Source organism: Barbus barbus, assembly GCF_936440315.1.
Source record: "Barbus barbus genome assembly, chromosome: 8".
NCBI lineage: Eukaryota > Metazoa > Chordata > Actinopteri > Cypriniformes > Cyprinidae > Barbus > Barbus barbus.
Window position 1 is genome coordinate 23,477,301 of NC_136736.1, and position 13,238 is coordinate 23,490,538.

General features: G+C 36.2%; 1 protein-coding gene across 6 annotated transcripts in view; it reads right to left on the minus strand.

Annotated features, from left to right (window-relative positions):
* LOC306874388 (circadian locomoter output cycles protein kaput-like) overlaps positions 1–12,805 on the minus strand; it is a 16,151-nt gene extending 3,346 nt beyond the window's left edge. The window contains exons 1-21 of one of the 6 annotated variants that reach the window (XM_079424395.1): positions 12,550–12,791; positions 11,791–11,928; positions 11,073–11,177; positions 10,160–10,219; positions 9,455–9,603; positions 6,060–6,151; positions 5,770–5,859; positions 5,543–5,660; positions 4,815–4,928; positions 4,558–4,676; positions 4,317–4,399; positions 4,119–4,225; positions 3,882–4,029; positions 3,714–3,789; positions 3,364–3,508; positions 3,160–3,254; positions 2,938–3,036; positions 2,196–2,342; positions 1,888–2,106; positions 902–1,011; positions 540–789 (exon numbers count right to left, since the gene is read on the minus strand). In XM_079424395.1, coding sequence (XP_079280521.1) covers positions 540–789; positions 902–1,011; positions 1,888–2,106; positions 2,196–2,342; positions 2,938–3,036; positions 3,160–3,254; positions 3,364–3,508; positions 3,714–3,789; positions 3,882–4,029; positions 4,119–4,225; positions 4,317–4,399; positions 4,558–4,676; positions 4,815–4,928; positions 5,543–5,660; positions 5,770–5,859; positions 6,060–6,151; positions 9,455–9,603; positions 10,160–10,219; positions 11,073–11,089 — 2,238 coding nt within the window. In that variant the 5' untranslated portion in view covers positions 11,090–11,177; positions 11,791–11,928; positions 12,550–12,791. Of the gene's footprint in view, positions 1–539; positions 790–901; positions 1,012–1,887; positions 2,107–2,195; positions 2,343–2,937; positions 3,037–3,159; positions 3,255–3,363; positions 3,509–3,713; positions 3,790–3,881; positions 4,030–4,118; positions 4,226–4,316; positions 4,400–4,557; positions 4,677–4,814; positions 4,929–5,542; positions 5,661–5,769; positions 5,860–6,059; positions 6,152–9,454; positions 9,604–10,159; positions 10,220–11,072; positions 11,178–11,790; positions 11,929–12,549 lie in introns of all 6 variants that reach the window. The other 5 variants (XM_079424396.1, XM_079424399.1, XM_079424397.1 and 2 more) reach the window with 5 other exon arrangements.
* Between the last annotated feature and the right edge of the window lie 433 nt (positions 12,806–13,238).

Consider the following 13,238-nt stretch of genomic DNA (forward strand, 5'->3'; position numbering starts at 1 on the left):
GAATGTTCAAAAGAACAGCATTTATTTGAAATAGAATGTAAGATTATAAATATCTTTACTGTCACTTGATCAGTATATTTTTTGTTAATGATTGTTATATAATGCGATTGTTAATATAACTCAATTTTAAATAATTGTTATATTAATCTCATATATATCATTATATAATCATTAACAATCATTATTACATAACGTTAAAATAAAAACAAACAAGTACAACATTTAATTATTTGTTTATATAATTTATATAACATTATATTTTGAGATTACTCATTTTTCTTACAACATAAGAACCAGAGGTTAGATAGGGTCTTTGAAAATTGACAAAGGGGGGCTTTAGAATAAAAAAAGATTGAGACTGGTTTAGATGGATTACCAGCTGGCAGTTTAACCCAGTAGAACTTCTTGGTCAACTTCATCAAGGTTTGTAAACTATACTAGTATGAAGACTATGTAGAATGTCACATGGTGATAAATACCAATCACTGAATCATAGTTGTGAGTAGACTCCAAATGAAACTAGGTGCATGCTTTGTTACCTGTAAAAATGGTTGCTGCGTCGCCCCCTGCTGTTGAATTGCTTGTACTGTGGTAGTTTGAGCTTGCTGTTCTGCAGGCACTGTTGACTGAGGCTGCAGTGCTATGGTCTGTGTCTGACCTTGCTGCTGTGCAAACGGGCTATAAGCTGTCACAACCTGACCCATAAACATTGTTGTGGGTACCATGACAGTGCCACACGGCATTGGAGCTGTCACAATCTTAGTGACCAACTGCTGCCCGGCAGGAAACCTGAGAGTGACAGAGTAGGACGAAGAAAAAAATAATTACATAATTAATTAAATAATACTGAAAATATTTGTAGAAGGTGTCCTGAGAAAAAGTTATGAGGAAACGCATGTACCTGTTGATTGCATTTCCCGGATTTATTTTTGGTGCCAGATTGCTGGGTTTCTGCACAACACTGGCATTGGCAGGCTGGCTGATCATCATGGTATTATACACAGGACCATGCTGAGAAAAATAATGAGAGCGAGAGAAAGAGACAAAAATGATGTCATCCATTTAGATGATGATGTCACCATATGAAGTAGAGAACAGAAGATTATGTCACAGTTAATGAGCTACTTTAAAAGCTACTTCCAGGCAATACACAGCTAAAGGTACTGGTAATTACAGTCAATTCTGCAGCGTTAACAAAATCAAACTCTTTCTTATATCTAATTGTAACAGAGTTGAGTTTTTTTGATCATACAAGTAATATGTAATTATAAAACATAAGTGACAGTAAATCTCTTTAAATTTCAAATGTTGTTCTTTTGAACTTTCTATTCATCAAAGAATCCTGAAAAAAAATACACCAGTTTCCACAAAAACATTAAGCAGCACAACCGTTTTAAAATGTAATGAGAAGTTTCTTGAGCACCAAGTCAGTACATAAGAATGATTTCTGAAGGATCATGTGACACTGAAGCTTGGAGTAATGATGCCGAAAACTCAGCTTTACCATCACAGAAATAGATTTAAATATTTATATGATATTTCATGATATTACGGTTTTTACTGTATTTTTATTTCGTTAACAAAAGCAGCCTTGGTGAGCATAAGAGACTTCTTTCATAAACATTTACTGCTTCAAAACCTTTGAATGGTAAATGTACATTATATATATATATATATATATATATATATATATATATATATATATATATATATATATATATATATATATATATATATATAAAAAAAATACATATTTTAAAAGGATTTGATTTTACTAGATCTAAAAGTTCAGATTTCATCATGCATTACATTATTTACTAAAGACTAATCAAGTGGTTGTCCGAGCAAATATTTACTGGTTGTCAGAGCAAAAATGGTTAAAGTCACCTGTGTAACAGAAGAACCCTGCTGCAGGGAACGAGGAGCCTGTTGCTGCGGAAGTGCTTGCTGCTGTGGAACAGTCCCACTCTGTGCTGTACTTGTCACATTTTGGCCCTGTATAGCTATGACCCCAGTCTGTGCTCCAACCCCTAAAATGTTAGTCTGTGCTTCTCCAACTTGCGGCAACTGTACACTCAGTCCACCACCCGTCTGCTGCAGTATCATCTGAAAGACACCATTTCAATCACATGCTTTTGTTTCTTAATAACAGCAAAGTTGTCAATACCAATATTCACACAGTTACATGTGTGTACCTGAGTGCCCTGTCCCTGCACCCTCTGGAGCTGCTCATGAATCTCTCTCAGTTCCTCCTGCTGTTTCTGAATGTTAGCTTCGATCATGCGCGTCCTCTGCTCCAATTGCTCCTTCAGGTGCTGCATTGCGTTCAACTGCGCAGAGAACTACATTAAGAAAGCACAGAAAAATAAACATCATGGTGTCATGGGGAAAAATCAAAAGTAAGTCATTGAAATGACGGCTTATTTGATCTATCTGACAAAGAAAACACCAAAAATATAAAAGAAATTAAATCATTTTCTTTTCTTTTAAAGAATAAAAGAAACTAAACAAATAAAAAAAACCCTAAAAAAAACACCAATGAAAACTGAATAAAAAAAAACTTTATTGCATTCAGTATGGCATGATATAAACTCACAATTGCAAGACAGTCGCAGTTCTGAGAACATATCAGTCTTTTTTCCCCTCAGAATTGGACTTTATTGAACTCGCAATTTCAAGGAAAAAAAGTCAGAATTGCGAGAAAAAAAGTCTTTATAAAAAAGTGACTATTTCTCAGAATTATGACTTTATAACTCACAATTGCAAGTTTATATCTCACAATTCTGAGAAAAAAAGAGTCAGAATTCCAAGATGTCAGTCAGAAATGTGAGATAAAAATTCGCAATTCCCTTTTTTTAATTTTTTTTTTATTCAGTGGCGGAAACAGGCTTCCATAGAAAACACCTAAAACTAAACAAAAAACAAAACAAAACTTACCAGGGCATTAGGTTGAACCTGCTGCTGTGGTTGAGGTTGTTGCTGTTGGTTGATTTGAACCGGAGATCCATTCTGATTGGCGTTCTGAGAACTCACGGACTATCAAAATAATGCCAATAAGACCACAGTCATTACTCAGCTGCTATGAGGCACAAGCATTTGTTAGGAATTCTTTGTAAGATAATTAAAACCAAGTATTGACGATGAATATGCAAGTCTCACCTGGGTGCTGATAGAGGAACGACGTTGGGGTGTCATATCAACAGTGGCGGGCCGGGGTGGTGTGCTCACGTCCATCTGTAGCTTAGAGGGAGTAGCTGAGGAAATCATACAGATACAAGCGTTTTAAACAGGCACAAAACCAGGAAAACACATCAGAAGAGCCCACGTTTGGCTCTCACACGTTTGTTTGTTTTTCATGCTTACAGGTGCTGTCAGAGACAGCGGTGTGCGAGGACTTGCGGGAGCTCCTTGAGGAGGTGGAAGGTGTGTGACTGTTACTGAAACGTTCCAGAACCTCCTTCAGTCTGGAGGTGGTTAACTGCGATTCGGAGCCAGAAATCTGAGACTGCTGGAAAGAGAGAGGAATCTGAATCTGTTAATCATTCAGTTAACCATCAGCACTGATAACCTCACATTTGATAAACAGACATTTTTCACCACTGCAGTGTATAAACTTAATCACAGTCTCTCTTAGATAAGCCATTTAACAGCATGTCCATTATACCACATTAGTGGACTATTTCTGAGAGGTTACTATCTCAGAAGCATCTCACCTTATCTCCAGGCAGCTCAGGGGGAGATTCCTCTATACCCATCTCTCTCCTCTGCTTTGCTCGCACCTCAGCATAACTACAGACAAAAATAATTCAAAGTAAAAACATAAGCAGAGTCACTATTGGTATCTTCCCGGTTTGTGTAGTCATCTGTATGCCTCCGCGTACCTCACAACTGTGTGCGTGCACACGATAAACTCTGGTCGTGAGTTCCACTGGTGATAGGTGATGTAGTAGTTAGTCTGGAGCCATATCCACTGCTGCCCTTTAGTTAAAAAGCGATAATAACACGATTTCCCTTTTCCAAACTGCATTACTGCAAGCAGACAGAGAATAAGTGACACATATAAAGAATATGGCGCCAAATGAAAGTTTCAAATATATGTTAGTTTGTTTTAAACTCACAATGCTCATGGCATTTGGCCAGTGAATGCAAGTCGTCTACGTGATAATAGTCATAGCCTGACGTTCCCAACACCTCAAAGGGCATATAGCCAATGATAGGTGGTGCTCTGTAACACAAGAACACACAGATATATCAATGAAGGAAAAACTGGACGTTACAAACATGGAGAAAGTGATATTGTGAGTAAGTGTGAAAACCTATGATCTAATAAGAGGAATTTCCATTCCAGACTGTGTCGAGATGTAAATTCTTCATTGGGCTCCTCCACCGTGCACATCTCCTGTACACAAATCAATAACAGCAAACAGGTCAATATGAGAATGTTTTTGCTAGTAATGCTTTGTTATGCTGCATGCCTATGGTTGCTTGCTTTCAGAGAGAGTTTTTGTAATGGAGGTCTATTTTTGCTCTGGATTTTCTGATTGATTATCAGCTTACTTTGATGAATTGGGGTTTGGCGAGCCTCACAGTCGCAATAAAACAGACTTTATCGTCGAAGGCCGGCTGCAACGAGTGCTGTAAAATTCCCTCAAGGCCATTTCGGGTTGCAAGAGGCACTGGGAGAGCATTCAAAGTGGAGATTTGTGTTAGAAGAAATTGGCCGTCCATACATTTTGCTTTGGGCAGTAACAAATGCAGTTAACATATGCTCGAGTATTAAGTCACTTTAAATCAAGAGGAAAATAAACACTCACTGTTGGCGATTGACTTAAAGTTGCCAATAAACTTGACATGTTCATACACATGTGGTTTCTTGGGATCCACAGAACCTCTGAGCATGTGACAACAAAACTCCATCTGGTTCTTGGCTGAGACAAATGAACAACAACGAAAAAACATTAAGTGCCTGACAATATAGATCAAAATCACTCTTATACAGTCAAAATATGCTGAGGCGGCAGACTTGGCAAAGAGCAATTTTTTACCATCTCAGTGGAAAGCAGGACAGGACTATTAAATGATAAAGCTTTCACACGTTTACCAATATTCATTATGTATCTATATCTATACATCACTGATTTGCTCAAAAATAACTTAATGGTAATTGATTTAAATTAAATTAACCATAATTTCAACCAAACAGCAATTGCTGCCTACTAGAACTAAAATGTTTCAAGTGTAAAGTAAAAACCTTAAATATAAATAAACAAAAGGAAGAATGTTATTTAATCATTTTTCAAATGTAATATACACTAATCAGTTAATTGTGAACTAAAATTGAAACCGTTAAAAACGGTTTTCTTGAATTGAAATAAAGCTGAAATTAAATATATGAAAAACTTAAATGAAAATTAGAAACACTACCTTTGTAACTAGCAGAAAAAAGTCATGAACAATTGGTATATTGCCTAGCTCTATGAAGCAGTGAAAAATGCCACAGCAAAACAGATATCTGATAGTGGGTTTGGGGTTGGATACTCACATTTGAGGTAATCAGAGTTGAGGTTGTCAATGTCTGGGTGTGAGGACAGCACATTATAGACTTCTTCGTGCTCCCCCACTGGTAGAAAGTTTAAAAGATTCTTATCCACCAGGTCTGACTGAAACAAACACGATTATATATGAACATGACAGACATAAAATCTAGCAATTCCAAGAAAAAAAGAAATCTTTAAATAGACTACAAACAATCTGCCAACTCTCACTTACAGGCAAATGTTCAAGTAAAGAAGTCACGCTTTCCGAGGTGTAAATGATGTTGCCGTCTGTCAGCATCACTATGAAGAACCCATCCAGAGCCTTAAAAAAAACAAAAACGCATTACTAAAACAGCCCCATTCCATAAACTAAAAATGTAGAAGTGATGGGTGAAAAATTAAAAACATTAAACATGAATGAGGATGCAGTCATTTTTTATTAGTGGAAACTTTTCACAACAGGAAGAAATAGAAAGAGAAAAACAAATACAAACACACTTATTGCCCAAAGCAGGGTCATACCTCTAGCATCAGCTGTGTAAACTCTTCATTGCTAAGAAACGGCGGTTTCCAATCTTGCTTGATCTCACTTGACTCAGACTGTGCAGCAATTTCTGCATGTGAACACAAACTATTCCTTAGAAACAGTTTTCCTAGGATCTGCATGTTTCAGTTGCTTAGAGACTACACTACCTTTAAAAGTTTTGTATCGGTAATCAAGTTACCTTTAAGGTGTTTCTTATGCTCACCAAGGCTGCACTTATTTGATGAAAAACAGTAATGTCATGAAATATTATTACAATTTAAAATAATTGCTTTTACATGAAATACTGCAGTAGTCTGCTGCTTTGTCATCACTTTACCCCATTATACTGCATATGTGACCCTGGACCACAAAAGCAGTCTTAAGTCGCTGGGTTATATTTGTAGCAATAGCCAAAAATACATTGAATGGGTCAAAATTATTGATTTTTCTTTTATGCCAAAAATCATTAAGACATTAAGTAAAGATCATGTTCTATGAAGATATTTTGTAAATGTCCTACTGTAAATATATCAAAACTTAATTTTTGATTAGTAATATGTATTGCTAAAAACGATCCTAACAAACCATGCATCAATGGAAAGCTCATTTATTCAGCTTTCAGAAGATATATAAATCTCGATTTCGAAAAATTGACACTTGTGACTGGTTTTGTGGTCCAGGGTCACATATTTAAAGGATTACAGTAGTTCACCTCCAGAATAAAAATAAATAAATAAATTCCTGATAATTTATTTACCCCCATATCATCCAAAATGTTCATGTCTGAACTTCAGTCAAAAAGAAATTAAGGTTTTTGAGGAAAACATTCAAGGATTTTTCTCCATACAGTGGACTTCAGTCTGAGGCAACGGGTTTCAATGCAACTTCAAAGGGCTCTACATGATGAGGAATAAGGGTCTTATCTAGTGAAACTATCCATTTTCAAAAAAAAAAAAAAGAAAAAAAAAATCTCTTTTTTTTTTTTTAAATGACCAATTGTTTCACTAGATAAGACCCTTATTCCTCTGCTGGGATCATGTAGAGCCTTTTGAAGCTGCACTGAAACTTCAATTTGGACCTTCAACCTGTTGGGTCCCATTGAAGTCCACTATATGGAGAAAAATCCTGGAATGTTTTCCTCAAAAACCTTAATTTGCTTTTGACTGAAGAAAGAAAGAAATTAACATCTTGGATGACATGGGGGTGAGTAAGTTATTAGGATTTTTTTTTTTTATTCTGGAAGTAAACTGCTCCTTTAATTCAAGAGTGAAGCCCAGTTATAACTATATTTATTAGGGGTGTAACGATACATATTTGTATTGAACCATTCGGTACGAAGCTTTCGGTTCGGTACGCATAACAAACCGAACGATTCATTTGACTAATCCTATAACATTTGGAAAATCAAAGAGCTTAAAGTATGTGAAATATAATGTTTTTAGTGCCACTGCGCTCAACAAGGCAGCCCAAACGACGTAACCGGCAGTGTGCTGCTGTCTGCCCCGTGATAACCTCTCCTTGCTGGGCTGTGTCGAAAGACGATGATCTTCTATCGACGATAGCCAGAGATATTATCAAAAACATATTATTGCCAATATTAAGTGGATATGGCATTTCCAATTAATGCAGTTTTTACATTCTTATTTTTATTAGACCTATTATTATTATTATTATTATTATTATTATTATGGAATTACTTTTATTATTAAATTAGAATTATAATTAATTTGCCCCGCAATATTAGGCTACCGCATAACTGACACGCTGCGAGGAGAACAAAGGATTATTTACTAAAACAGGTCTATTTTACAATGAATTATAGGCCTATAATTAAAATATTAACACTGCAGTCATCAATACAAATCTATCAAATAAAAAGCTTTATTTCAAGCACCGACTTTCAAAAACAACCTGTTTAACACAAAATATGTTTCTTCTCATTTTTGTTCTCACTATGTACAGGCCACAAGAGAAATAGCCTATAAAGGAATAGCCTAAATTAAAACAGTGAGCTATATACAGTTATCAGCATAAGTAGATTTGTCTCTGGTCGTCTCTGAGAGAATATGCGGCGTCAGATGCCGAAAGCTCCATCATTACGCCGTCATTCCATTTTTACTTTCACTTTCTGCATAGTGAATTGACTGAGATTAAGACGTTCACCGGCATAACTCTTGTGCAAAGTTTGCACGTTGCTTGTGTGATATCCATTGGCTCACCTTCATGGTTTAAAATAGAAATATTTCCAAAATTGCGACGCAAGCAATCCCCCCTTGATTCCCCCCCGAATCGAAAACGTATCGAACCATGACGACACCACTGTGTCGTAATTTTGTGAACCGTTACACTCCTAATATTTATATATTTAACTGGAAGATATTAACATTCAGTGGTGATATAACTGTGTATCTGGAGTTGGGGGTTAAGCATATTGCATTGTGGGATTCTGTGTAGTATGATGTGATTTATACTGCACCCTTTTGGAATTTTGTAGGTCATCCAGGTACACAATGCATATAGAAAATTAGCATACAGCTCACAACACACATACTGCAGAAACTGCATGAGTAGCATGATAGTAGAGCTGCATTATAAATCAAGATTACAGTTTTTGCTGTGATAAATTAATTGTGAAAAGTGAAATGATTGATTCAGTCAGTGAGGAAGAAGGTCTGCATAAAGCAAAGTCCTAATCTCAGCTGAACACCTCTGGTGTAATTTTAAATGCAGACTTTGAGCCAAAACCTCATCACCAAACACCAATGTCTTGTATATGGGTACAGTCATTTTAGACACTTTCAAAACTGTTGCAACAGAGATAGAAATACAGTTTTTAAATACGTGAATTATGCTTCCATCTTTGGTGCCACAGTTTTGGAAGTGCCTTCTTCTGTTCTAAAGAAGGGGGTGTCCCAATACTTTTGTCCATATAGTGTATCTATATAGTGTGTACAAATCATTGGTGTTTGGTGATGAGTTTTCAGCTCAAGGTCTGCATTTAAAGTCACACCAGAGCTGCTCAGCTGAGATTAGGACTTTGCTTTAAGCAGATCAGTCAAGTTCTTCCTCACTGACTGAATCAATCATTTCTTTTTGAATCTTGCCTTATACACAGAGGCACTGTCATGTTAGAATAGAAAAGGGCCCTGTCCAAACTGTTGCAATAAAATTAGAAGCACACAATTGCCTAGAATATCATTATATGCTTAAACATTAAGATATGTACTCGTGTATATATATATATATATATATTATATATATATATTTTTTTTTTGCAGCAGCAGCAGCAGCTGAGCATTAGAACCTATCACACACATCTGCTGTGTGCATGGGTGCTATGGCAAAATAATAATACAGATCTGTAATTATTCCAGTAATTATTTTGCCTCACCTTTGTGCTTGCGCAGATAGTCTATGCTATTCTGCAATATTGTAGACTTGTCCCACTTGCGCGTATTTCCGGGCAACATGGTGCCAAGTTCTTTAATCAGGACATTGAACTGGTCTCGCCTTTTCTTCTCCGACTTATTTCTCGAAACCCTGCGATTGCAGATAATAAAGTTGAGAAAACAAAGCATTAGAGAAGGCTGAAAAATGCTTATTCATGATAAACACATCACTTCAGAGTTGCTGGAAGAAAACTACTACTGTAAACATTAACCTTTAGACCAATAACAGAAGCATGCAAGCATAACCTGGAAAAATAGTGCTTTTAAACAAGTTATCGTGTTTTATGATGAATTTATGATATTGACATTTTCTGTTATTCTTTTTATGGCTCATGAGGAAAGTGAACAACATAAGCCATATTAATAAGCCTAGTTCAGATGTTGAAGAACTGTAAACTTAGAAAAATTTTAGTAGCTTTAGTAGCAATGCAATACTGCCGATGCAAGAATACATATCCGTATACACATACAAATACTCATGTCCACAAGTAAAACAAGCATTCTTGTTGTATTCTATAAGTTGGGACCATTTCATTATCTCGAATATGTGATCTCTATGTTTACACCCATTTCGATTCCAATAATATTTCATAAGTTAATATTTCATTGTTCATTTCAGAACAACTAAAATCAGCAATTTAACTCACCGTTTCGCCTTATATTTCTCATCTTCCTCCATCAGCCCATCAAAAACACTACCATCATCCCTAAAATAGGACACGCATTTATTCTACGTGTGATGGAAAACCATTTTTTATTTTCTGTAATACAGTTACATCTCTATGTCATAGAATTGTTTTTTTTTTTTTTTTTTTATTACTACAGAGAGAAAGAAACCGAGAACTTATATGCTTCTAAAAATAGACTAAGGCCGAGGACAAACTCCTACTGTACTTTCTTTAATATGTAAATGCAGAACGTGGGACACTGAAAATGCATGGGTGAATATAAAATTGTAATTACATTTTAATAAACAGGTTGTTGATATATGCATGCATGAATTCGCACATTAATTTTATCTAACTACATTTTCTGTTGTGCTACTAAAGCATCTAAATTATTTTTGAAGTACCATTTAAATGTTTGGGGAAAGAATTGATACCTTAATTCAACAAGGATGCATTAAATTGACAAAAAAAAAAAGATCTATAACATTACAGAAATAAAAGATTCCTATTGCAATTTAAACACTGCTCTTTTGAACTTTCTATTCATCAAAGAATCATGAAAAAAGTATCAGTTTCCACAAAACTATTATTCTAGCAAAAACATCATTTTTAAATACTGATAAGAAATGTTTCTTGTACACCCATTAAGCATATTAGAATCATATCTGAAGGATCATGTGACACTGAAGACTGGAAAAATGGCTGTTGACAATTCAGCTATCACAGGAATAAATTACATTTTAAAATATATTACAATAGAAAACTAAATTCAGCCTTGCTAAGAATGCTTTGAGTCTTTTTACAAAACAAAACATTTAAAAAATCTCGCCGAACCTGATCTTTTGAACAATAGCGTGTATGTTGTGTTGTGTGAAGTTGGTTTGAGCTCTACCTGTCTCTGGAGCTCATGATAAAGCCGTCTCATGGATCAGTCTGGGGTTAAAAAACCTGATGCATTGGGAAGACATTGGTGAAGAGGACCTGCCAATGTGAAAGCCTGTGGACACAAAAAAATTAGATGAATTAAATGGTGAATTAACGGTGTACTTTAATATTGTTTCTGTGACTCTGTTCTTGTCAGAGGTGAAAGGTTAATTGATGGACACAGAGCTCGGGGCCACATGACCGCTTACTCAACATAAATTGTAAAAGATATAGGATTTATTCAAATTTTTACATTTTCACTTGCAGGTTCAAAAAGCCACACTCACTCTGCATCAAGCCAAATCATTACCGAATTTAAAAGCCTCTATTGAAGTGCATTTCAAAGTATGCAAGTTAGAAAGGCATCTCAAGCCTCAAACAGTATGCTCATCATTACACTTCAACCCAATAATAACATGGAAATTGCAACCACAACAGCTGTAATAACAAACATACATTTACATCAGTCAAATCCTCCAAACAAGGACATCCAAACATCCTAACTGAACCGAAAGAGTATGTCAAAGAAAATTTAAATGTCACGTCAGTGCATAAACAGTTACATCTAAACTTAAAGAGATAGTAAGTTACGACTTTTTAAAACTTGTTCACAAACTCTTCACTCTCTTTTCGTGCACAGCAGCGGAACTACCGCCTTTATCAACAGAAATATATTTGGTACATACCGAAAAACACATCCACACAGGAGCCTGTCAGATATAAGCTTCGGCCCCGAAATCACAAAATGCAGCGCTGCGATGAATAATCGGCGCAATAACTAGAAATGCCATGCAGAGTTTAATGCGCGCACTTCCTCGAGCGAGCTGCGAGGCGTTTCTCAATGTCAAGGAAGGATCCTCGGAAGCCAGAATTTCGAGGATGCTACGTCATCGACATCCGTCGAAGGACTGTTCCAATGTCGAGGATCCTCGGAATTTCAACCAAGGACTGAGTCCTTCGTTCAAAAAATATCCCATACACAGGAAAGGATGCATAAGTGTAGCCTTCGCGCTCTTCGCGCGCTAAAATCACCCACAATCCTATGCGCGCAGCTTTGCTATCTTGCTCAAAAATTCAAAATGTTGGACGTTAGCGGAGTCGGAGCGCCAACGGGGCAATATGCGTTCAAATGTAACTTAAGTATATTTACAAATTACAAATTACTTAAAAAACATTTTTGTATTAAAAAGTATTACTACCGTATTGATATTATAAATTCTAGAAATTACGTTATTGATAGCTAACTGAACCGGACTAACTTAGTTAAGTTGTCCAGAGTAAAAGCGGACCGTTTCACTGACGTAATGACGCAATAACATGCACTTGCTAGCCTGTTCCATTTACGTGTTCTCCGAATGCTTAAGAGGAGCCTCGCCTAGCCTCTGAAGGAAGTGACTTGGAAGGACCAGTCCTGCCAAGGACGTATCCTTGACATTGAGAAACACCTGCGGTCTCGCGAATGTGGGTCAGCGGGCCTAGTGACACGCGAGGCGTAGCGGAAGCTCCTCCTGATCGCCGCAAAATCTGCACACCTTTAAAAAGCGCGTTTACTCGGTGGTTGTAACAATACAGACATTATCAGCTTAGTCTTCTCGTCTTCTTTTACCTTCGATCGGCGGCCGCTCGGTTTCGAACAGGATGAAAACATTCAGGCCAAGCCTACTTCACACGAGCAGACATGCGCAGTAGCCTCAATAGTATGTTGGGCCACTTTAATTCACATAGAATGCACTTTTTGTGAAGCATAGAGTCATTGGAACATTTGTTTTATTTATGCAAATTCTCAAAACAATCATGGGGTGATCTCTATGCTTGGTTAAGCTTGAAGTATGTAATACCTGACTTTGATTTTAAAACTGTGAAATATTTGTCCTTTTGTCGGAATTGTGATTTTTTGGTTAATAATATTTTGATTTTGGCCAATTACTTAATTTATGAATGTAGATTCTTTAATAACCCTCCCACTTTATTACTTTTCCAGCAAGATTTAATGATCTTCATCAAATCCTCGAAGATCATGCTTTCTGAAAAAGCCTTTAAAGTTTAAACTATGTGGCCTTTTGAAGGTGTTTTTTGATGATTAAGCCCCTTATTATTTATTTTTCTGTATTTATTTGTTTTTTTCTTTCTTGGT